Source organism: Cariama cristata, unplaced genomic scaffold (assembly GCF_000690535.1).
Source record: "Cariama cristata isolate BGI_N322 unplaced genomic scaffold, ASM69053v1 scaffold39, whole genome shotgun sequence".
Classification (NCBI taxonomy): Eukaryota; Metazoa; Chordata; class Aves; order Cariamiformes; family Cariamidae; genus Cariama; species Cariama cristata.
Window position 1 is genome coordinate 16,867 of NW_009637166.1, and position 24,951 is coordinate 41,817.

General features: G+C 37.7%; 1 protein-coding gene across 1 annotated transcript in view; it reads right to left on the reverse strand.

The window, feature by feature from the left end:
- CCDC60 (coiled-coil domain containing 60) overlaps positions 1–24,951 on the reverse strand; it is a gene marked incomplete at its 3' end in the record, with an annotated part of 68,960 nt that overhangs the window by 7,412 nt on the left and 36,597 nt on the right. The window contains exons 4-11 of the mRNA XM_009708165.1: positions 18,542–18,721; positions 14,284–14,406; positions 13,224–13,328; positions 11,455–11,545; positions 9,375–9,603; positions 4,570–4,660; positions 3,362–3,416; positions 1,877–2,001 (exon numbers count right to left, since the gene is read on the reverse strand). Coding sequence (XP_009706467.1) covers positions 1,877–2,001; positions 3,362–3,416; positions 4,570–4,660; positions 9,375–9,603; positions 11,455–11,545; positions 13,224–13,328; positions 14,284–14,406; positions 18,542–18,721 — 999 coding nt within the window. The remainder of the gene's footprint in view (positions 1–1,876; positions 2,002–3,361; positions 3,417–4,569; positions 4,661–9,374; positions 9,604–11,454; positions 11,546–13,223; positions 13,329–14,283; positions 14,407–18,541; positions 18,722–24,951) is intronic.

Below are 24,951 nucleotides of genomic sequence, written 5' to 3' on the forward strand. Positions count from 1 at the left end.
TGCCTTCCTCCACTTTAGGGTACACATTACTGGAACAGCAAGAGAAGGGTGAGGAATTTCCTCCATAAACCAGGAAAAAAGGAAACACATAGGTTCTCGTCTTCAGTAGGGCCAGTTCTACACTCAGTAGTACACTGGTGGTATGGCTACATATAGCCAACTTATTATCACTGGCTAGATTACCCAGGTTACCATAATCATGTCACACACGGGCCTTTTATAACCCATCTATGCATTAAGATATTTTATTTGAGAAAGGAAGCTATGTTCAGTGTACTCATATCCCACTGTTCATATTTGATATTACTTTTGTTTTTTCTCACTTCATGAGGAGATAAGATAACTAGACAGACAGCATACACTAGTCAAGTGTTCCTACTGTGATTCAGCTTTCTTGGCAAGGCAGTGTTTGCAAGAGTATGGGAAAAAACCAGCCCTATTGTAAATGAAACAAGTGGTATGGTGAAAGCAGTTTCTCTGTGCTGACTTGGTGTCTCCACAAGGAGGTTGGCCAGCCTTGTCAGAGATGGCACGCTTCACACCCCTCACAGATAGCACTTTGCAGCGTGGGCCTGGCACAGAAAGCTATACTCGTCTAACTGTGCTGGCCTAGTCAAAGCAAGATGGCCTCCTCACTTTGGAAGCACAATTTGCATAGGAAGGAACAGCAGACTTGTACTATTCTTGCACAGGGGGAAAGTAAAAAGCCGTATCGGTATAGTCTCCTTTATACTCATGGAGCTTTGTCCAAATTAAGGCTTCTTCTAGCAGAACTGTAAGTATGAAAACAAACCCACATCCACTCCGGTTTCAAGGCTTATTTACATGCCAGATCTTAAATTTAGGGGACAGTTGGAGCATGTATGTTTGACAATTAAAACCAGAGTTCTGCTAGATAGGCCAAGATTGGGTTTATTTGTTAATGTGTGACTGATGTGTTCCTGACGTGTCCTGCGCTACCGGTATTTTGGACCTGAGATTAGAAACGGCACTTTTTGTTACCTCAATTTATGAAGGACAGAAGGCTTACTAGCAAGTACAGCAAAAGAGGGTAGGCTGAAAAAAAACCACATTCCATGCAGTTTTCATACTCTGAGGTCCCATGTCCAAGGAGTTCTCATGGACCTGGCAGCAGGGAACATGCTGTGAGCTTGCTGAGGTATTCTGGTAGGCTGTTTCTAGTGTGTATCTGGAAGCTGATCACTGGATACAACTAATATCCTTTTAAACATAAACCACCAGTAATCTGCAGAATTGCTGTACTGGGAAGCATTTAGGTGATTACTGTACTTGCCCTTCTAAGTGTTGCAGTATTATCCACGCACAGTTCAAACATTGGCAGGGAAATGTTCTTCTTTTTAACCTGGATGGACAGCTGGAGTCCAAAGTCTCCTTTGCCACCAGTTTTAGTATTGTGAATGTTCAGTGTGGTAAGAAGTTGTGAATCTAACCCATGTACATTTATACAATATCTCTCATCTTCAGTGTACACTGTGTTTTACATACTTCCTGCTGGAAGAAGTCTCCTATAAAGCTGCATGCTGGGAAGGGTATGTGAGTGCAAGGACTGAGTGCTTTTGCCCAATACCACTGGAAAGGAATTCTTCATTATCCCCTTTCTTACCATTTCCAATTAACCTATTTCCTGAGCAGGCTGAGATCTGCTCCTACAGATCATATCTCTATTTTTGTTGCTACAAATTTAAAAAGCCTGCATTTCCAGCAACTGATTCAATGGTTTCTAGTGATATTTTACTTTGGGGAGAGGGGAAAAAAAAAAAAAAGAAGAGAAAAGAAAAAAAGCTTTTTGTACTAAAGACAGAACTCTGGGACCCTGACCATCTCATTTGAACTGGGGGTTTCTGTGCCTCCTTACCAGTTTAGTCCATCTTCATCACTTTCTCTTTCAGCTCTTGTGTCCAGCTGTCTTACTCTTTCCATGTCTCTTCTGAAATACTTCAGTTGTTTCAAAGCCTGGTATTTTTGACAACATTGCTCTTCCTGCCTCCTAAAAAAAGAAAAATCCTTAAAAGTTAAAGCTGTGGTTTTAAACATTACCATATTTCTGCATAGTTAATTGGGAAGATACTAAGGAAGGCAGAAAACAATGAATGTGAAGAACACATTGTAATTTCAGTCTGTGTACACCAATAACAATTTTTGCTTTTACAGTGTTCCATATACATTCATATTTCTACAAAACTATTATAAAGTGTTTAAGTTTTATGTCAACTCTAGGCTGTAGGCAAATAAACTTCAGAATCAAAACATTTAAACCGAAATTCAACCTCCACTTTCTATCAGGTATCCACTGCTTAAAAAGAAACAGAATACTGTACAGTGATTTAGGGTAAAACATTATTTAAAATACAACAGAAGAGACGTGGAATAGAGTGACCTGAGCTAGAATTTTGACCTGGAGATTGGGCTCATGTATGCATTCCTACAAAAAGTACTACCATGTTATAAACATCTGCTTTTCTTTCCAGTAAATTACTTATACTATATCCTGCCAAACTGAGGCTTCATCTCCAAATGCTGATCAAACAGAATATGCGTGTGTGGCTGTATGGAGAATGGTACCATAGCTGCAAGTAGTAAGTTTCTGTCTGACTTGTCCTTCCATACTGCAGGATGCTGGAATGATTAGTTCCTTATGCAGTCACAGCAGCTGCTCAGGGCGGAAAACAAGGATCCAACTCCAGATAAGGAAAACTCTGGGAACAAAAAAGTCTAAGTACGAAATGGAACAGAAGAATAGAAAGAAGAAGAAAGGGAGAGGGGGAAAGAAAACTGTTCCTATAACACCCTTCAGAACAGCAACATAGAGAAGGATGTCAGGTCTGATGCTTACTGAGACAAAAGAATTTGCACAAACACCACAGATGAATGTTTCTGAGCGAAAGGGAAAGGCTGACAGGCTTCGGCTGGTCAACAAGGTAGAAATGTCACTGCTCTGGGAAAAGGCCTTGAGGTAGGACATTGCAACTGTTACTATGAGAAGAGTCAAAGTAACACTGAAGAACAATACAGTGATCTCTGAACTGAAAACACAGGACAGCCACACAGATTGGATGTGGACTGAATTTATTATTCTGCCTTTGGGTGAAAAGGACTACGAAGTCCAAAGTAAATATATCCAATGTTTTTAGCAAAACTATTTCCAGAAAAGTCATTCAGAAATATTCCAAAACACTGCTGTACATAGTTAACCTGTATTTTTTGTACACAGTCATAAAACTTCCTATCATTATCCCTATAGTCTTATTTTAATATCAATCCATACAAATGCATCTTTAAAAGGTCTGAAGACAAGTCCTAAATCTGGTCAGAAGCAAGGTGTGTAGTGTTTTAAGAGTACACCAAAACCAGCACACAAGTTAGATTTGCTTTCAGTAAGAGAGCTGATATGGCAGCTGCAACTACAACACCACAGAAAGCGGGAATTAAGATCTTGTGGTAACCATTTTGTGGTAAGCACCTGTGTTGCTCAGAACATAAAGCACTGCAAGCCTACATAAATTTTGAGGTGTCCTTATTCTCACTAAAAATCCAAAATTAATATAATTTACAGGGTTTTTTTAATTAATGAAATTTATGAAAGAATTTGATGAATAAAAAAAATTGTAAATTATATTAATTTTGGATTTTTACCATCTTTCATTCCAGTCCCATCCTTCCAGGAAAGTGCCTTTGCATTGCATTGAAATGTACTAAATGTGCTGCAAGGTTTCACTGGCCTGGTTCTGGTCTCATGTAATAAAATGCTCTCCGGCATTTGCATGCCAAATGCTTTCCACACAGAGCACTGAGTTTATACAGCATATAATGTGCTTCAAAAGCAGATTTGTACTCGTACCCCTGCCTTCTGGGCCTCTACTTCCTCAGTATTATACTCTCTTTGTCCTTAATGAGTGGCATGTTTACTCTGTAGTTCTGAGCCACTGGCAACAAACTGTAAGACACATCAAGGTTTAAAATAGTGTACACTATGCCTTCTCAAAAATGTGAAAAATTCTACAGCTGCTTATAAAACATTCTTAATATTACAGACTTGCTGGAGCTATCCAGGTACAAAACTTATTTCACTTGACCTCAACTCAAGGGGAAAAAAAAATAAATGCTTCAAAGTCTAATTGTAAGACTGGTTTGTCAAGTTGATCTTATAGCTGTGGAAACCACCACAGAACTGAGTAATGAGGGAACACAGCTAACATAAGCTTAGCTGGCAATGTTATAGAGAGACTACTGAAAAATGCAATGGTAGAAACAGAAACAATTCTACTCAAATAAGAACACTGCTTTTTCTACAAAGCTGCTGAAGCATAAGATCTCTTCTGTTTGCAAAAGCAAGATTCATGGGGTATTTTCCAGAAAATACCTACTGTTTGCACACCAGTAAAATGGGCTATGCTGCCACCCATGCCAAAAAATGTAAATGTCATCTGAATTCACTGAATGCTGAATTCAGTTGTTTGGGGGGGTGGGGGTGGAGATAGGAAAAAAGCAGAAGCCCTGTCCTGATGAGTTCCTTCTCCTAGTCATTCAGAAACCCATCAGGTAACATACCGTTGCAGTCCAGTCTTCTTAACCTTATCCTTTTGTTTACAGACATCTTTTGACACCTCTTCATGTGTTATCCGGATGACACTCTGTAGGGCTGATACAAAAAATTCTGTAAAAACATGCCAACTCAATAGTGCATTCCTCTCTTCCTTGCAGAGACAATGTCATATATGCTGGCTTGAATGACACATTGTAAAGAAACCTGCTATTTAGGATTTCTAAAAATTAAAGTTTCCTTCAGAAAAAAAAGCAGCTTTTTAAAGAGGTTTCAAGATAGGTACCCAAATATGAATGCACCCAATTCATTAATCCCTTTTGAAAACACAAGCTTTGTTCTTTCAGCTGTGAAAAAACCCAGAACCCATCAAGCAGAACATACTAAATATTTTTTACATTAGATGCTTATAAAATAGTGCATTAGAAAAACAGGTAGATTTGAACAAACTATGCAGAAAGTCTATTTTCAGTTCCTGTACTGTGCCGTTCACATTCTAGTGGCATAACTGTCTTCTGAATTTCTAAGTCTACCGTATCACTTTGCTATTCTTCTTTTAAATGTCACACAGAATTTAATACATTTAACATGAACAGGTATCTAATTACCCCTCTGTGTTTCCTTATCAGTACCCACCAAAACTTAAGACATCTCAAGTAGCCCTTCATTGGCTATAGTTTCCAGATTATCCACCTTTGAGCAGATCTCTCTCACTAATAACACTCTTTACTCTCTTTCTGCCTTCCACTGTAATGTGAATGCTTATATTCTCCCCTCTCTTGAATACCTGGAAAGCCAATTTCACTCACTGTTTTCCTTCAAATTGACATCTCTGTTTTTCTTCCCACTGCTGTTTCATTCCAGCCAAACCCCAGGAGAGACACTGAGACGGCCATCTTCTCTACATTATTCCCTCCAATCACTCATGCAGTAAAACAACTGTCACACTTGTTATTAAAAATTCCAGTGTCAGCTGTCAAATTCTAAGTCATCCTCTGAGGTGCTCAATATGTCCTACATGGTAATAAGTGACATTTTACTAAGCAGTCATCACCTTGAAGTTGTAATCCCCAAATTCAAAAGGTCTTTTTCCCCACAGTTTTGTGAAGCAGCACATATAGTAGAATGTAAAATGACTGCTGAACGTTGACTGTGTTAAATAACAGCACAAACTACTTCTGCTTGTTAAAAGTACAGATTTGAATATTACACTGTGAATTTATGAATGTAAGACATGGATGGAAGAAGTTGCTGGGCACCAGCTAATGGGCTAAAATTTTAAAGAACCATGCTTACAATGAATTTCCTTCATTAGTTGCGGCCAGGTGAGTTTCAAGGGTGCCAAGGTCCTGGTCAGAATCTCCTAAGTTCTAGCACTAACTAGTTCTAGTAGCAGCTCCACTGTGATCCTTACTAGTCTCAAAGTGTGAGCCTGCAAGATGCTGGCTATGCCACTGAACCTTCTAGAGCTCTAGAGCTGAGGAGCAGTTTGAATACAAAGATTGACCCCCACAGGGTCTGGAACCTAACATCGATATGGGCAGAGAGCCTTTGCTCAAACTGAGCTAAGGCTGCACACAAATCTCATCTGTTCTTGGCATGCAGGGTCAGAACCCTTCTTAGAAGAACCCACTCCTTTCTATTTATGGTTACCATTTGGGCAGATTCAGTAGCTGGATATCTGAAAGCCATCTACTCTGCAGATCACGGTGCTTTGGGGGAAGAGGGCTATACTAAGCACTGGCAGCATTTGATGTTTTCTCCAAGATCAGCTGAGTTATCTAAAGCCAGTCCTGAAAGCAGTCCTGTTGGCAGATTTTGCAGAGATGACAGGAAGCAAACCAGGGCTAATACCACAAAGATATAGCTTCTCTTTTTGGCTGATCAACAGAAACAGAGGACACAATTACCTCTCGGCCCTCCGTTTGTAGCATTAGAACCTGTTCCAATTCTCCATCTGGAGAAACTGGGAAAACAAATACTCAAGCTTGTCCATATTCATAATATTTTTGAAATACTAACCTCCATAGCTGTGAGCTAGTCAGACATTAATTAGAAAAGAGAAAAAAAGCCACGAAGAATGTAGTAATTTCACCTGACCTTGATTTCTATGCCTTAGTTAATAATCTGTGAAATCAGGTACTAGTATTTACCTGTTCTGCAGGGATCTAACAATGCTAAATCAATTGAAAAGACATTGATCAATCCAAAAGAAAAGCCCGAAAATTCAGGTATAAGTTTTATAATGAAGATGCTTTGCACAAATATTTATACCTCCTCTTTTAAAAGTATGGTTTTGACTGAGAATTCAAAGCTAAACTGCTGGCTGGAAAGCTTTGGGGATAAAATCCAGTTAGTGTTTAATCTCTCCAACACAGTTCTCACATTTTACTTCTCAGCGTGAAGAAAATGTATGTCATTTGAAATGATCTGCATACACATGTTCTTCATTTTACAGTAACAATGAAAAATTAGGCTTACATTTAGTACATTTAGATCATATAGTCTGTCTGCACAAAGAGAGATTTAGGTTTTTTTTAAATGCGGTAAAGGAAACAAGCTTAGAATACTAATCTGCTTTGTAAAACCTTTGGTTAGATAGGGACTGAATGATAAATGAAACTACCTCAGCAGTGACCTGTTGTTATAGCACAGCTGCAGGGACTGCAGCTTCCACATTTACCTTTGTCAACGTGATGTAACATTTAAACTTTTGGACCAGTATAGGTCCTCGCTCAGCCAACAGCATTGAAAAATCAAATTTGTACAAGCGGACATTCTACAGCAGCACTCCCCGAACAACAGTATCTAAATTAGAGTTGGAGAAAAGGCTTAATATTGAGTTATGAATTCCTACCTTAAAAGAAATCTTTCTGTAAGAGTCACACTCAGCTGTACCTTCTGATTACCCGTCTACTACGAAATCTCTTTCCCACTTTTGAAAAATATATATGCATACATGTGGGTTAGGGTCGTGTGTGCTTTTAAAATTATGTCTGTATGAGTTACGTGAAGCCTTGTGAATTTGGGGTATAAGGCTACAGGGCAGCTGTACTTGTAATCCATTCCCGATTTGTCCATGAAGCATTCTATAATCAGACTCCTGGATTAAACATGATTCTAGCAGATTCAGAACTCATTACAGAATCCAACCTTTGCTACAGAGCTGCCCTGCAGAAACTAACCTCCCATATTTTTTTAGAGCTAGAAACATAATCCTTGAGAGGACCAGACTGGTAACTCAGACCAGTCCCTTGAAATCACAGGCAATCATGTGATAGATGTTGTTCCAAAGGGTACACTGAACATCCTTCCCATACATCACTCATACCACAAGATACTTCTTTATGTCCCACACCAAATGGAGGCTCCCAGCCGTTAGAGCTTTCAAGATTATTTTCAAATCTCAGCTCACACACAAACCAATTGTTCACCTACATCTGCAAACAAATTACTTGAAACTATAGCTTTGAATTCTCCATTACTCCCATTCGTGTCATAGGAACGCCATTCATCTGTGCTCAGTGCCATGGAGAGCAGCAGCAGCTGTGTAGGTAGTATGACACTAGCGCAAGATTCCCGATATATCCACCCAGCTTCTGGCAGTCTGAACCTAAAGGTCTTTCAGACCCAGAAAACGTGTCCATTCTTTTACATTTAAAAGCAATTAATTGTTTTTTCTTCTGTTCATTTAAATTGCTCTTGGACTTGAATATACTTCCAGCAATATATTGCAGTAATGAATTCCTAACTTTAATCATGCATTGCACGAAAACACCTCTCATTGCTTTAAATTTTCTGCCAGATAATTTAATTTGGTGTGGCATAAATCTGCTGTCAAGGGAACTTGTGAATAACCACTCTCTAATCGCTTTTTCCCATGCACTTCGTGACATTACAGAGATCTGTCATAACCTTGTATTCAGACATTTCTTTTCTGCACTGAAGAGCCTTAGTCTATTTAATTGATTCTCATATGGAAACTATTCTGTATCACTACCATACCTCACCATTTTTTTTCCATCAAACTTTACTATTTCTGATACCAGTCTGTCTGAATTGGAAGGACCGGAACTGAGGAAGCACATACAAAACATCTGTATTTTTGCCTAACATGTCTTCTGCTTTGTCTTCCACTTCATTCTTAGGGTTCTTCTTGCCTTTTTGATAGCTACTGAACATTCACAGAATTATCGCAAAAGACTCCAAGAGCTCCTTCCTGAGTGCTAATTTAGAGTCTAGCAGAGCATGATGTCAGCCTAATAATGATAATATAAATATCAATTAAAAGGTAATTAGAGCACTAAATGCTAATATGCTTTTCTGGTCCTTTACTTAGGAGGGAAAAGACTTAAGATTACCTAGCTTTGTACTGAAACGCATTGCACAGCTACCAGATCGACTATTCTGTCAGGTCTATCAACCACAGGTAATCACTGATGGAGAACTAGGAGGAATACAGAGTAAGAAACCCCTAAGTTAGACAGATACTTATTCAGTGGATCAGTTGGTTACGGCAGAGAAAAATTTCACTGTTTTCACTGTCTGCTGGACCTTATAGATGTGGATGACAGTCTGATTATACAACTGCTGTAACTGAATATTAATTAAAACTCTTACTTAATACTCACATGGGATTATATTGTCGTTAACCCAATTTGCTAACAGGGAGAGCACAGAGAGACTTGTACAAAGTTCCATATGCCGGAAGAGAAACATCCTGGTACATATAGCAGTGTCTTTGACATAGGCTCTCCCTAGTAACACTGAAAGCAAACCCATTTGATATTGGCAGTCAAGAAAAGTAACTTACGAGGGAAAAGAGGTTGTCGGTCTTCATCTTGTGCTGACTCACTCATAACATCAGATGAAGCTACACTAATCTTGGTGTTGTCTTCAGAGCAAAGTACAGTGGAAGTTATGCTGCCACGAGGGGTTTGACCACAGGGAGATGACTGACTGCTAAGCTGAGAGATACCTAGAGTAGGTGTCTTGTTTATCTTCCTGCTAAGTGGACCGTATCGTGCTTTCCAGGTGAATTTCTGTACACAGAAGAAAAAATTAATAGAAAGGAGGGGTTTTCTATAGTGATTTGACAACAAAGAACCATATTTCTGTAAATAATTCCAATATTAGATCCTTCTAGTCCTCCTGTAACCTCATAGGTTTTTCTCCAGTGACTTCAAATGAGCTAGTGACTTCTTGGGTAGGACCTCCTTCATTTTGTTACCTTTCTTTAATAGTCCTCTGCTATAGCATTAAATGACAACAGATTAAGCTAATTTGTAAACGAGTAACACTGCAGCTGCAGAGAGAGTTGGTAATAGAGCAACTTTCTGATGTACAGGGAAGATTAGGTCAAAGTGGTTTGATAAATGTTCAGGTCTCCTCCCAACACACAATAACCTGGGAAATGAATTTCCCATGTCAGGAATGTAAAATTGAAGTCTGAAAGCAGACTGAATTCTGCAGGCTTGATAATCAGAACCGTATATATTATAGAGCAAGTGCCCCGAAGGAACCCAGTATTTCCACTAGAAGTTCCATATCAAATAGGAAAAGCAATCTTCAGGTAATATTAGTGTAAATGACAGAAAGGAAATTGTCACTAATCAGAGAGGAAAAAAAAAAAGTATCAGCAATATAAATGCTAAAAGACACATCAAGACTGACATGCCCTTTGGTTTCTTCTGCTCATGTTCATTTGGACCTGACTTTAGAGAACTGGTAAGACTGTATGGAAAAATCAAAAAGCTTCATATTTAGAAACAACTCTGTTATTTATGTGACTTGCTCACTTTCTCTCTCTGTTTGCTAACAGCAGAAGAATATTTGCATAAAACCATTGTCTTTGTCTTTTTTAAAAGTTTCACAACTTCTGCTGCTTATTCTCCAACAGAAATCATAATCTTCTGTTGAATCATTTTTATCATGAGAGTACGAACTGCAGGTGTTGACAAATAACAAGAGCAAATAGTCTGTGCGTAACAACAGCTTGTATTTCTAAGAGTGCCTCACCTGGGGTTCTCAAAGCACTTTACAAAACTTGTTTAATTTAGCTTTATAGGGGGCAAAGCAAAAAATTAAAAGCTTAAGCAAACTGCTGAAGATCAAAATGTAAGACGTGCTACAGAGTGAGAAACCCACTGGCTCTTTATTGAGTTCTCCTAGTTATACTCCGAAGCATCACTCATTCCCTCTTCATTTTCCTCCAGTAACTTCAGCAGTTTCAAAAAGAAAAGTCTTTCTGTGGTTTGAAAAAGACAGTAAAACAGTTACCAAGTGTTACAGATAGTTTTACAGTGTTTAATTTCCTCTCAGGTATTAACTTTATTTTTCTTTCAAAAGGCTTTCATCTGAATTGCTTGTTTCCTCCTTTCCTTGGCTTTGCTTTGAATGTGGCAAGTGAATCCTGCTTTCTTTAAAGGCCTCAACATTTGGCATTTGTTTCCAAATTTAGCTTTAAATCCTGTGTAAAAAGGCAACCAAACAATGACTAGAACTTACTAGAATAAGACCTCCAGGATACCAGACTGAAATCCCCACTCGACTGAAAAAGACCTATTTGTATTGAACAAATGCTGCTATGTGACTCTGGGTCATAAAAAAGGGAGCAAATGCAAACAAGAGGGTAGTTATGTTTTAGCCAAATATTTACTTTTTCCCACACCAGTGCTTATCACTAAGACCAAGCCCCAGTTTCAATCAGCTACACACTGCTCTTCCTATTACCTAGTTTCAAATTGTTATTCTGCAAAACCTAGACAGACAAGTACTCTGCAGTCACAAGATCCAGACCATAAAATGCAGTATCATGGAGTTCAATTAAGCAACAAAACAAATGCTTGAACAGTTGGATTACATCCCAAGGAAGAAATTAACAATGAAGTTACCTTTGTGTTTGTAATAAACAGCTCCCACATGTATGTTGCTAACTTTTCCTCTTTGATTTCTTTTACTGTTTTTTTACAAGCACCAGGGTCCCTAAGGGAAAACAATTTAATTAGTTTTCCATTTTGGAGTCTTGCTTTTATTACAAGTTCTTTTAAGAAATGTAATAAATAGAGAGTAAACGGTGGCTGACTGCTACCATGATGTATATCTTTGCTTATAAGAAATGGAAAGAAAATGCGAGGTGTATAAGCTGTGAGTAAGTTATAGTCACAAGTGAAGAACCACGTAAAGAAGTAATTTTACAAACTATCATGCATGTACTGGGCCAGATTATGCTCTCAACTTCCTCTGTGCAAGTACTGAAGAATTTTATCCAGTATAGCAAGATTTCATGGATAGAAATGACAGCAGGTTCACACAAGTTTGATTTTTTCCATGCTATTGTCTAAATGAAGACCTATACCAGTCCAAAAAGTTTAAAATGTTACTTAACATTGACAAAGGTAAATGTAGAAGCTGCAGTCCTTGCAACTATGGTATAACAAGTGGTCACTGCTGAGTAGTCTCATCTATCGTTCAGTCCCCACCTAATCAAAGGTTTTACAAAGCAGATTAGTGTTCTAAGCTTGCTTCCTTAACCACATTTAAAAAAAGGAAAATATCTCTTTTTGTGCATAGACTATATGATCTAAAGGTAAGCCTAATTTTTCGTGGTTACTGTGTAATGAAGCATGTGTGTATGCAGATCAGTTCAAATGACATTGAGGGAGAGGAGTGGTGGTTAGAGACAGCAACAGAGAGCAGATGAAAGTATATAAGAGACTGCACTGCTTCAGAACCTGGAAATGAATCCAGAGCTTTATGCATTTATACTCTGCGGTCAGCCTGTATCTGTGGGACTTGCTGACAAACTGTTTCTTTTATCCCAGTCTACTGGTTGGTCTTCATATGTGAATGGGTGAAAAACCCATCTACAATGCATACTGGACTGATTCTCTCCTCCAATTCATCAGGCTAAGTCTATATAACACTGCTCTGCCACCTCTGTTATACATAGGCACAGCTTGTTTTGACTGAGAATACACAGAGCAAAGAGAACAGCTCTGAAGAGCTCTGCCCTGCAAATCAGAGTATAAACTGTTCACTGTTTTACCAAACACTCATGAATAATTTAAATACATGTTGTGTCAACATGATTATATTGACTAAAAATGTTGGGAACTTAAATGAATATTTACTTTTAACAGTATAAAAGTTCAGAAGCAATGGATCTTTTACACGTACCCATCATTGTCATACATAATTGATAGAATACAACCAGCTACTAAATATCACTTAATCACTGGCTTTGTTCTGCAATTATAATGTATACGGAATCCCTGTTGAGTTCGCTGAGATAACCCTCCAAGGGAAAGCTATGGAAATATACATACATCTATTACTACATGTATTTAATCTGTATAATTATTAACAAAAGACAAAAAGGAAAGAAAACACAACTAAATTTGGCTGAGATAGCTCAGTATTTTCTCTTAGTTCTGCAACTTGCAATGATAGAGGACCATGCTGTGCTACTGATTTGACTGTACAACTCCCTGCTGACTGCATGGGGGCAAAGTCGATGCAAAATTTGTTTATGTCGCATGGTACAGAATTAATAACATTTCACTCAAATAGTTATTACTTGAAAGAAGAGAAACAAGAACGTATAAAGGACAAAAGATTCCAAACTCCTCATTCCATCTACTATCATGCATTGTGCACATACGCTGGATTCCAACAGGTTAATATGGAATGTGTTGAACTGTTGGAATCAAGAGTCAAAGCTTCCAAAAGCCAGTGTATGGCACACAGTTGTCGGAAGAGATGTTCACTGCAAAGAGAAGAAACAAATGTGTTATAGTATAGACTCAGGGAAACAGTCAAACTGGCATCATGTTGGCTGAAATAAATACATCAAAGCATTTCTGTAGCAGATGATTTTTTTAATTGTCTCACTGAATTCTAGACACTTCTCAAGGTTTTTGTAATGTTGATACATAACTCTGAATCCTGAAAGCATATTTTTGGATGTGAAATTTTCAGTGGACTTAATCTTGGTGATGTGCTCAGTGCTTTCACACCTATGAGGATTCTGGCATTTATCCCTTTATGGTATGGATTCTTCTGTGTTTTAGATTCTACAGTAGCTTCTAAGTTTTGCATTTAAGAAAAAAGCAGTGTGCAGGTTTAAAATATTGGACCCATCTCTTTCTGAACTAAGATTATCTTTGGCATTTTAGCTTATTCCACACGCAAATGTAAATATATAAAGGCACTTTTGGTGAACAATTGGATTAATGAACTTAGAACAGAACAGACATCATGTATTACTGACTAATAAGATATATAGAAGTGTACATGAAGTACTGTCTTCTCCCTCTCTCCTTTGTAGGCCTACTTTTTTTTAACTAGGCAAATTAAATTTTAATTTTGACAGCCTTTCCTTAAAATGAGCCTAATGTTGAGAGCTATACCACATAAGCAAATTTTATGCAACATAGTCAGAACTTGCCAAGTCAAGATCAGCAATGCAAACGATGTGTTTGTGTACATGCGCACATACAAGGTTTTCAGCAACTCATTAGAATTCAATCATTTAATGTTAGAATTTAACAGTTACTATTAGTAACGACAGACTATTTCACCATGAACTCCTGAAATTATCAGGATACATGTTCACCAGCTGAACAGTGGCTCTGGGTACATGTGTTAGGGGCCTGTGTTGCTGTGAATTTCGCTTATGTCTTGCCAAGGAGGGTAGGACTCAAATCTGCCTTTAAATATACCTTTTTGCTCCAGGGGGGCTTGGAATCAAGACACTGCTATAAACAGGAGTGAAAGACCGTAAGGTCATCTCTTTTTTCTTCTTCCCTGACTTCCTCAAGTGGTTGCCTTCTGTTAGAGAGCAACTGTGGGAAAGGACAAAGACTGAAGTTAAAAAAGGAGTATATGAAATGAAGACAGAGCCAATAAAACCATTTATTGTGTTCACATCACCACACTCCCTCTTCTCATCCTTACATTAAAAAAAAATTCTTAGGTGTATTTCTAAATTGTTAACTACTGCATTTAATAGCATTTATTAATATTACAAATCTGATATTTATGTTTACCAGGATATATAATTATTGTTTATTTCTAGTATGTTTATGGTACTTTATAAATTATAAATATGGTATTTGTATTTACATATTTATACTACTACTTACTACTAGCAATTAAGCATTTACGTAACATCAAATTTGGGGGCACACAAAATAGCACTACTGATTTGTTTGAGAAAAAGATGCTGAGCTACTGCTTACATTCCATTACACTTGTTTTCTGTTGGTATCGTGCCAATGGAGTCAGTAGGATTATATACATGAGGCCAAAGCTTCAAAATGTGCCTCAAATTCTGTTCAGTTTTTCCTAGGTTAATCTTTATTGTTTTCTGTGCACACAGTATGTCAAGCAGAAAAGATTCACCTCAATGAAAAAAAAGAGTCAAATGCTGGCCAAACCAATGTAACAGAAAACTGAGTTCTTTATAGGCTTTGGGGACTGTTTCTTCACTGCCACAAGCCTGTTTGGCCATTTACACCTGTGCAAAGTGTTTATAAAATGCTACCAAGCAAGAAAAGGAAATGTTTACAGCTGTTTTTCCCAAATGTAAATAACTATCTGCACTTGGTGTTAGACAACAGAGATTCAAGCTCAATCAGCACAGTGAGCTATCATAGCCTTCATATATTGATAGTATACAGAAGATAGGAGGTCCACACAGAAAATATAACATGAACTATTGTATGCTGGATGATAAATTAGAAAAAGACTGAAATTATACTGGCCGTAACAAAATAGCTGAGATGCTAACTGAGATCTGAGTGGTGGGTGAGCCTTAAAGCTTTATGCAGATTTCTTTAGCAAAGACTTTCTAGATGAATGAATGATTGATTCTGGATTAATATTTCCTTTCTAGGTCTGAAGGAGTTTGGGGGTGTCAGTTTACTATTGCGTACTATAAAGTAGCAATAGATGCAACAAGGGTTGAGGAGTGTGTGCCCCAAGCATTCCATTGATACAGTTACTGCTTTGCTTTAGAAAATTGTAAACAGTACATACCACACTGGCACGGGCATCTCAGCACTAGATTTAAAGAGAGGTCAACATGTCTATTTTCTTCAGCTAATGAAGAAATTAATAAACTTGCGTATTGTTTTGTCTAACAAAGGAGATATCTAACAAAGAGGTAAGCTGGCAGGCGTTCCTGCTATCCCAAAAGAAATTTCTTACACAAACCCTCAAGAAGTGGTCTTCATTCAATCTCAGATAAACAGTAACCGCAAATTTGTACTTATTAGAGATGATTGGGCACATGAATTCCACAGACTTCGTTGTTCAAAACAACATGTCTGTCTTGTGCTTCCTCAAATCACACTTACAATTTTCTCTTCCCTGTAGTCCTAATGAACAACAGAATGCCAGAATAGACAGTTGAGACAACCGTATACACATTGAAGTATTTGACAGAGTCCATATTCCTACTAATGAGGGATAACTAAAACTTTACTTCTACTTTGTCTACTGTTATGATAAGAAGCGGTTACCAAGTTTAGAGTGTTGATACATTTAAAATAGTTGAAAACACAATTAAATGCTACAGCTTAGGCAACAGCACTAAAAAAGTCCCAGTAGAGGCTTAATATTTGTCTTGCAGGGAAAAAGAGGAAGGTGAGTGGGCAAGGTCTACTGGAATCTGTGCCAACAGATCCGACAGTTTCAGCCACTGTGAAAGACTGAAGCCAGACATTAGCTGTTAAAAAGACACTTTGTGCCCAAGCAGTTTAATGCTGCTTCAGAGCTTTTCTTATTCCGTGAAGTTCCTGATTTTTGAAGTCAGCATTGTGAAAGCTAGGAGTGAAGTAAGTCTCCACAACAGATAGTGATCGGTATTTTGTATCTAGGCTTTCTTCCCCCCTCCACACTTTTACACTGTTTAAGACTGGAGAGAAGCATATGTATAACAGCACACAACTGGAACTAACAAATACTGGCAGGGTTCCTGCACATGTGTTAAGTCACACGGGACAAGTTGAACGAGTAAAGGCACACCTGCCAAAGCCACACATTTCTTGTTTCACATATGTTTCATTGTGTACTCTTGTCCCACCCAACACATCCTAGAGTTGACAAAATTCTCCATAAGACTCCCTAATTCTGACATCTGATCATAAGTCTAATGATTTCCCTCTTAGAAATGTTGGCAGATGCTAGAGGTCTTTCCTCTAAAAATGAAGTTAAACTCTCAATTAATATTCATTTTAAGCGACACATTGAAAATATTAAAGGATATCAGGTTTACACTAGGAGCTTTAGCTAGTGTAGATTTTTAGGTTAGTTGTAAGATTTTATTAAAAAAACGTTACAACTGGCAAAAACCCTGGTACAGATGTAGGATTAAAGTCGCTTTGTCAGTATTCACCCACAAGCCTGGTATACTCTGCACCACTAAAAGCTTTTTTTTACTGCTAGGAGAAGCTGTATCTAAATGAAGATAATTTTGCCCATGCAGGTATACCTCATAAAGGAAAGAGGAATATTAAATCTTTTTAGGTCAGCCTTGCTGAAGAAAGAAGCCTTTCCTTACAGAAGAAAATAAATGACTTCAATAATCTGAATGGTCACAATAATAAAGGCAATGGTATTTTTCATACATGTGATAAATTATTTGTCTGCAATAAATGTAGATTAGCTGAGTTATGGGTAGATAGAACAGTTACATATCAAAAAGACTAATAAACATGGAGTTTACAAAAAGCTTTCAGGGACGCTCTTATGTATTCAATTTTTTTAATTAAATAATCTTGTTTACCTAAAATATTCAGGTGGCCTTCATTAACCTAGGATCAAAGTGCTTCACAGTGCCATTTAAATTCAGTTGTAGGTGACTTGTTTAATAAAGGAGAAAGTTTTAGATGATGCAGAGGCTAAGATTCCAAAATACTTTGACTAATACCCTATACCCCTTTTCTCCTTCCATAACACTCGCAGTAATACTCTATTCCTTTCCCACTTTTTCTAGCTATTCAGTTAGTGACCATTTAGAATGGTGGATATTAAACGTTACTCTACTAAATATGATACTTCCCTGTTCAGAGTCTCTCAGCCTGTCTGTGCTAGACAGGGTTTCATACTAACAGGAAAGATTTTATTTCTTATTTTTTAATAATGGTTATACGTTGTCCCACTTTATGACTAGGGCTTGATTGCATTTCAGACGACTCTGCAGACTGAGTCTTCCAAATTGAGAGCTGGTTCATGGAAAAAAGGTGAATGAAAGGAAGCTGCTACCTGGGAGTGACAAAAGCCACAGCAAGCTGATGAGAAAAGACTGTTAGAGATTGATGAGCTTTTGATGCAAAGGTGATGCAAGGCTCCAAAGGGGTGTAACCTCTAGCAGAGCTACTCTGTGCTGCTGAGCAAGTATTTAATCATCACCCAGTGAGGGCTGACAAATGGAAGACAACTACAGCATTACAACAGCCATTAGAGGTGCACTGAACAGACCAGTGTGAGCCAAAGGACTGAAGACTATCTAATGATCAAATAGAGAGAAAACGTGAAGAAGATAGTAAGTAATAGATCTGAACTAGCAAAGAAACCCAGTCTGCAAGCTAAGCCACTTATGGTGCTGAATGCAATTCTTTTTTATTCTTAATGCCGTGGTCTCATTGTGGGAACAAAAGCACAGCACAAACTCACCAGGCCTCCTCCTCTTCTCATCACAGAATCAGTTCTGAGTTGGCTATGAAATCTCTCCTGAGTTCATTAACCTTCTGCCTTCTAAACTCCCTCCTTTTTAAACAGCATCTCAAGCATTTTTTCTTTCCATGCTTTCTAAGTTTACATCTGCTCACTTACCCAGACTTTAAGCATTTTCTCTTTCTAGCTCACACAAGTAGTAATATTCTGCCTCAATACCAAATAACAACAGAAACTGGAAATTATCGCTTTTTAAAACCACTGACCTCAGACCACCAAAAGCCCTCTGAGCTGACTTACGTGTTTATTTCTTCCTCTGACTCCTCTGCATCAGAGGAGTGTTTAGGTGGCTGGAACTCAGCTCTCCATCTTGTGCCCTGAGCCTGCGGGGCTGCTTTCAGTGTGTTCTTCCTCTCCGGTGATTCTTGGGGAAGTATAGGAAAGTGTTCTCCACCTTGCTTCACAGAATTGATATGATGCCTGCCAAAATCATCACAAGTTGGTCAGTGTACCAAAGACACATTATCAAATTAATTTCTCTGTTGCCCACCAACTTAATTTTGAATACAGAATAATATGAAATCTATGTTAAAGAGTTCAATGTTAGTATTTCCTTCTGCAATATGACGACAAAGGACAACAATTCCCCATATGAAGTGGGAGACCTTTCCCTTCTCTCTTTTAGCACTGCACAGGTTAACTATTACATGTCTTGAACTCAGCATCACTTTGTCTAGTACTTGATTTAAAATCTCCCTGCCCAATTCTGATTTATAGCAGCCAGTTGACCACCAAGCCCCATCACTGTCTTAACTCAGTTGTCACAGCCTGACAGGCACTGCCCTGAAGCTACCTGTTAGCTGCTAAATTCCACTTGCTGTCAGAAGGCTGCATTGTTAGTAACAGGGAATGTGCCAGTGAAGCCTGTGAGTGAGCTGAAGACAACAGGCAGGGTATTACTGCAAAAGAAGAAAATAAAGAAGAAACCATAATGCACTCCCTGTAGGATGACAACAGAGGTTAAAAAAAAAAAGTGAGCTAGGGCAGTGAAAGGGATATGGCACACAATTACTCTACAGCCTTTTATTAAAATGTTAGCAAGAACATAACAGCTGATCCAAGTCAGACGAGCATACTATCCAGGCACAGGACACATCCCTTTACGTTAATGTGTGGCTGACTTTTGAATTGAGTGTCATCAGGCTGTATTGATTCTTTCAAACACAATCTAGGTTTGAAAACTGGGCCTCATTTGTTTTACGGACAATAACTCCCTTTACTTAACAGACATGTATTAAAGCACCTGAAGGTCATGTAGTGTGCAAATTTCAGGCATTGAATTCACCAGTTCTCAAGGGAAGCATTTATTCCCTCTTTGCTTCCCTTGATGAAAAAATGAAAAACCACTTGTACAATTTAATGGTTTTGGGATTGGGTTTTTGGTTTTGTTGACATTACTTTTTAAGTCCAGCAATGATAAATACAAGCCTGAAAACATTTGCAGTTCAGGTAGATAACCTGTCTGCTAGATATTTCTATACTAACTTTGGAAAAAGAAAAAAAAAAAAGGTAAGAAAATAAGATGTCTGATAAAGAAACACTGCATGCTTTAGAAAACCATAAGGATTTCAGAGTTGTGTCAGACTGGCTTAATGGTTTTCATAAGAACCTAGTATTTTGCATAACAGACTTGTCTTGGAATACTAGAAAATGTTTAATGACCTCAAATTCTTGCTTTATGTCCTTTTCCAGTAGTTTTCTCTCTCTCCTTTCTGCCAACTATCAAGAGATTTGTACATAAAAATATTTTTTCCCCTTCATAGTGCTTTTTCTATGTTTCTAGCATGCACTAACATAAGTATTCTGTCTTAAAGATCAAAACCCCTGCTGCAGCTGTATATTATAATGCTATATATTCACTATAAATAGTGAACAATGAGGTTATAACATGAATCAAAGAGAAGTGGTAGAGAAAGATAATTAGAAACTAGAAAGTTCTTTTACACTAACAGCCATAACCAGTATTATTGGAGAAAAATGCATAAAGGGCAAGTACAATCAGTACTTTTTTTAAGGTTTATCTAATACAGAAGGCTTTAATATGTGTATACCAAAATCAATGATCACTCTCATATACCCACAGGAATAGGAAACGTTATGCACACTTGTGAATGAACATTTTTAGTCTATGACTTCCTTGAAGTCCCAGGTAAAACAAAAAGTAGTTCTACAGTCTCCAAGTATGGAAAAAGAAATAAAACAGAATTAACAGAAATGCAGCATATTAAAAAACTGTAACAACTACCTAATTTAAACAAAAAAATCCTCTCATAATTCCACAGGATTATTTCTGGAATATTTACGAATGACCCTAAAGGTTCATGGACTCTTGTCAGGAAAACAGTAAAATAAATTGAAACTTAAAATACAGAGGTGACCAACATACTTTTCTATACTGTAGATTTACAGTACATTGCTGGAATAGGACATCAAATATTTCTCCATTTAAATTCTGGCATCATAATACCTTGTTTATACAATAACTTAAATAAATTTAGCTTGGCTGCCTATTTGACAAGTAGGTGAGAATCGTTCATTAAAATGCAAATGTAATTGAAATGAAATTTGGAATACGTTTATTAAAGTAATTGAGCTTCAGTCAACTGTAGTCACAACACAGATTTTCAACTGCCATTCAGACAAAAGGATTTGTCTTATTTTTCTAAGTTAATATCTTTATCAGCATGAAAATTAAGAGAGTTCCCTGAGCAGTAATAATGTACCATGGAATACTTCAAGTTTTCTCTACAGGAATATCTTTTTATAGATAAGGGTCAATGACATGCACAAAGGAGGGACCCAGTAGTGTACTACACATACAGAAAACTGGTTGCAAGCATATTTTCAGCGCTTAGTGTAACTATGTACTTAAACTACTCTTTAAATCCTTTAGGGACTCAAGATCATCAGTTAATTGTAATACAAGGCCATTAAAGTATTGGGGAATTGAACTTATGCTAAGGATTTGGGATTCTTTGTGCCTTTCTTTGAGTAAGAAAGGACTCACAAAAATAAAAGGAAATAATAAATTTGTCTTAATGTTTTTCTAGCATCTAAATTATAATTAAGAAGCTAATATAATAATGCCAGAAACCTTTCCATCAGGGTAAAGACAAGCTAGATATTTACCAGTCATTTTTAGGTTCTGTTTAAATATACCTTGTTTAAGTACACCGGGTCATCTTCACTAAATTCAAAGGACTCATACTAAGGATGTATTTGTCCCAGAAGATCGAATTTCACAGTTAACAACCTCACATCTACTGTGTATGCAAACAAATCCAGTGGGAGATGGCTCACTAAAGGAATGACATGCACTCCTGAACACATGATGCCAAATCCTTGCTCAGTTACGCTGGTATAACTCCAGCCTGAACAGAATTGCTGGAAAGATGGGCAGAAGGCTGCACACACATGTGGCTGTTCCTCCACTAAGCAAGTGTGTTCAGTGCAGTGGGTGGTGTTAGCAGGGTGCTTCAATATCCTTAACTCTTGCTGCTCCTCTCCCTCTGTCCCATGCCCTGAGGTGCAAAGAAGTCGCAGTCTATTTACACCAGCTTGATTCTCTCTCTCCAAGACTGAACATCATGTTATCATCATGGTGAACAAATATGGTGAGCTGTAAGTAAAATAACTATGTATCTATCAAAGAATTTAGCTACATGCATATTTCTCTGATCATGGAAGTTGTTAGCCATTTTCAAAAAATTGCTTATTTAATTTTCTTATCTTAACGGATACAGCCTTTGTATCAATAAAGCTAATGACAGAACATCTCCTGCTCCAGACACTATATAGAAAGAATTTTGCATTTTCCAGAGGCTTATAGCCAATTGTAGATATAAATGAAACCAATGCGGCCTTGCTCCGAAAGCCACTGAGAGCACAGGCTTTCTAAATGCCATTTCCTATATTTTCACAAAAGCATTTTAATCTGCATCTGCAACAACTCCCTACTAGGCCAGTAAAAGCTCCTCTTTGGGCACAAGGCCAGGCCCTGCTGAAGGTTTTGCAAGGTATCAGCTGGGCACTGCCTAACTCGTTGCACTAGTGACAAATTGAAGAGGAGCTAAGGCTTCCCAAGTGAAAAGCAAGTGCAATTTTATGCACACTGCCACTTAAAAACATTCTGAGTAAATATTTTCTATAGCAGAAAAAGTAATACAACAACAATCCATTTCTGTATAAAACAGAAAGCACAGGAGGCAATAACTTTGAAACTACAGTAAATACAACTAAACTGTATTCTGAACATTACAGACTAAAACCATGGATTAAAAAAATAGTATAATTCTTCTAAACGAACACTTAGCATTATTTGCAGCTGTGCCATCATGAGCTATGATCCCATCACAAATCTCAAATGAGGCTGATAAGTATTTGGATCCTGAAGAATTCAAAGAAATATTCACTGAAGGAAGCGGTTAGAGCAGGAAGCTTGCTTCATTTGGATTGAACTTGAAATCTACACCCTTACCTAGTTTTAAGGGGCACTGGAGGATCTGTCTTTTTGGCCATATAATAAAATGAGAGTCCTGACAACCTGAAGTTATTAAGGATCCTATGGTAATCTCTGCAGAAGCACAGAACCTGCGTTCTCATCAGATTTCAATTGATTCAATGTTACTGTCCTCGCTGCTGTTTCAGTTGGAATAGGGCACTTTTTTTTAATCATTCCAGTCCTCCAAAATACTATGTTGTGTGTACACGTGTTAACACACAGACTCCATTTGAGCTGTCGTTGCATTCTAACAGCTGAAGTCATTCTTCTACATCCCTTAACTTTCCGACAAGGTGCTGTAACTGCTTTAACACCTAAATAGCTAATAATTGTGAAACAGCAGGAAATGCCAAGATAAAAGAAAATCCATATGCACACAGTGTTTTTCTTATTTACAAAGCACACACAAAACAATAGGAGAGCAAAATCTGCCTTACTTGTAAATTGTCAACAGTGATACTGATTTATACCAGTGGAGAATTTGTTCCATTCTCTTACCAGTAAATACTGGAGCTGCTGACCATTTTACTCACTTCTTCAGTGCTTTACCTTCAGCTTTGTAATGTATATCTATGCCAGTATGTCCCAAATTTATCTACGTTAATACTGCTTCGCACCTTTCCCAAATGATGTATGGCAATCTCATTGGAGATGAGAATTAGTGCATTGTTCACTTAAAAAATACTGTGAGTTACTACAGGGTGCAGAAACTACCAACAGCCATAGAGTTACATTTACATGGTGGTGAGCCTGAGCTAGCAAGTCCTACTATTGAGCTCTGCATTCAGGTCATATCCTGAAAGCTTAGCATGTAGACTGAAAAAGCTTGCAACTATTCACAATTAATATGTAGATAATAATGTAAATTAATTATGAATTCTGGTTTGGTAGTGTTTACAGCCAAGTTAGAGATGCAAATGCATACCCACAAGGCAATGGAGAATCAGGACACACTGGTTACTACTCCTATTTAATGGCTGAGTAATTACACAGTAAGAACCAAATGGGTAAATATTCATACATCTAGTCATCTTAAATTCAGTGAAGATCAGATGATAATGACACTAAAATCTATTAAATGTGGTTACTAACCTACAGAAACTCAGACATATGTGATCATTTACCACACTGAACCATTAACCATTCCAGCAAGGAACAGAAGTAGTACCATATCAACATCTGTCTTGAGTAGTTGAAGACATACAAACAATCTCGAATACCCGCATTATTTCGGATGTAGATTCCCATTTTATTCTCCTACAGATGAGTACAATGCTCTGTATTCAAATGCCTGTTTAAAAAACAAAACCAGGATCTGCATAATGGGAAAGATGCATATTATCACACAAAAATCTGACCATGAAATAAGTCATGGAACAGGTAAAGTTAAAATAAGACATGAGTAAATTTGTGGTATGTTCACAGAAGGTTGTGCAGCAAGAAATAAGGATCTTCCACAGTCAAAACACCACCCCACACTGGTGAGGTATAAAAGATGTTACCAGGTGAATGTATTCATGCATTACTACACATTTAAAGATATCTCAGAGTGGTTTTCGATTAACTACAAAGACATTAAGATATAGAAGATGCTGCTTCCATTGTGAAATGAGGCAGAACCTCTCCTTTGAAAATGAGAAGAGGTCCTCTAACACTGAGAAGCACAAACATATTTGGCTACCTGGAGGTACAAAAAACAACATACCAAAACACTGGCATATTTTTAGTTGGAAATGTGTTCTCAACTTAGAAAGAATGGTGGGCAGCAGATTCTATTTTAAGAAGTCCCAGAACACAAGAACATGAACACGCAGACAATATGCCCCCTCCACTTGTGCCATGCTGTAACTCCCATTCCTGTTGATCGTCACATAAAAGTTTTCTTTGCAAGTAGGGACATTTAGGCTTCCTGCTCTGGAGAAGTACATAAAACAAAGGTGAGTGGGGGAAGTACTTCCAGAGCAGCACAGAGAAGATAGCTTTGTACTGATAAAGGGTAGAAAAATAAATCCGTGAGATTTCAAGGCTTTGCTTTAAATTCTTCTCCAAAAAGCTGTGTGGAAACTATTACTAAAACTTCAAAAGAAAAAAAAAAATCATCTGGAGATTTCTGGCCTTTCCATTTTCTTGCTGTAACAATGTACAGTAA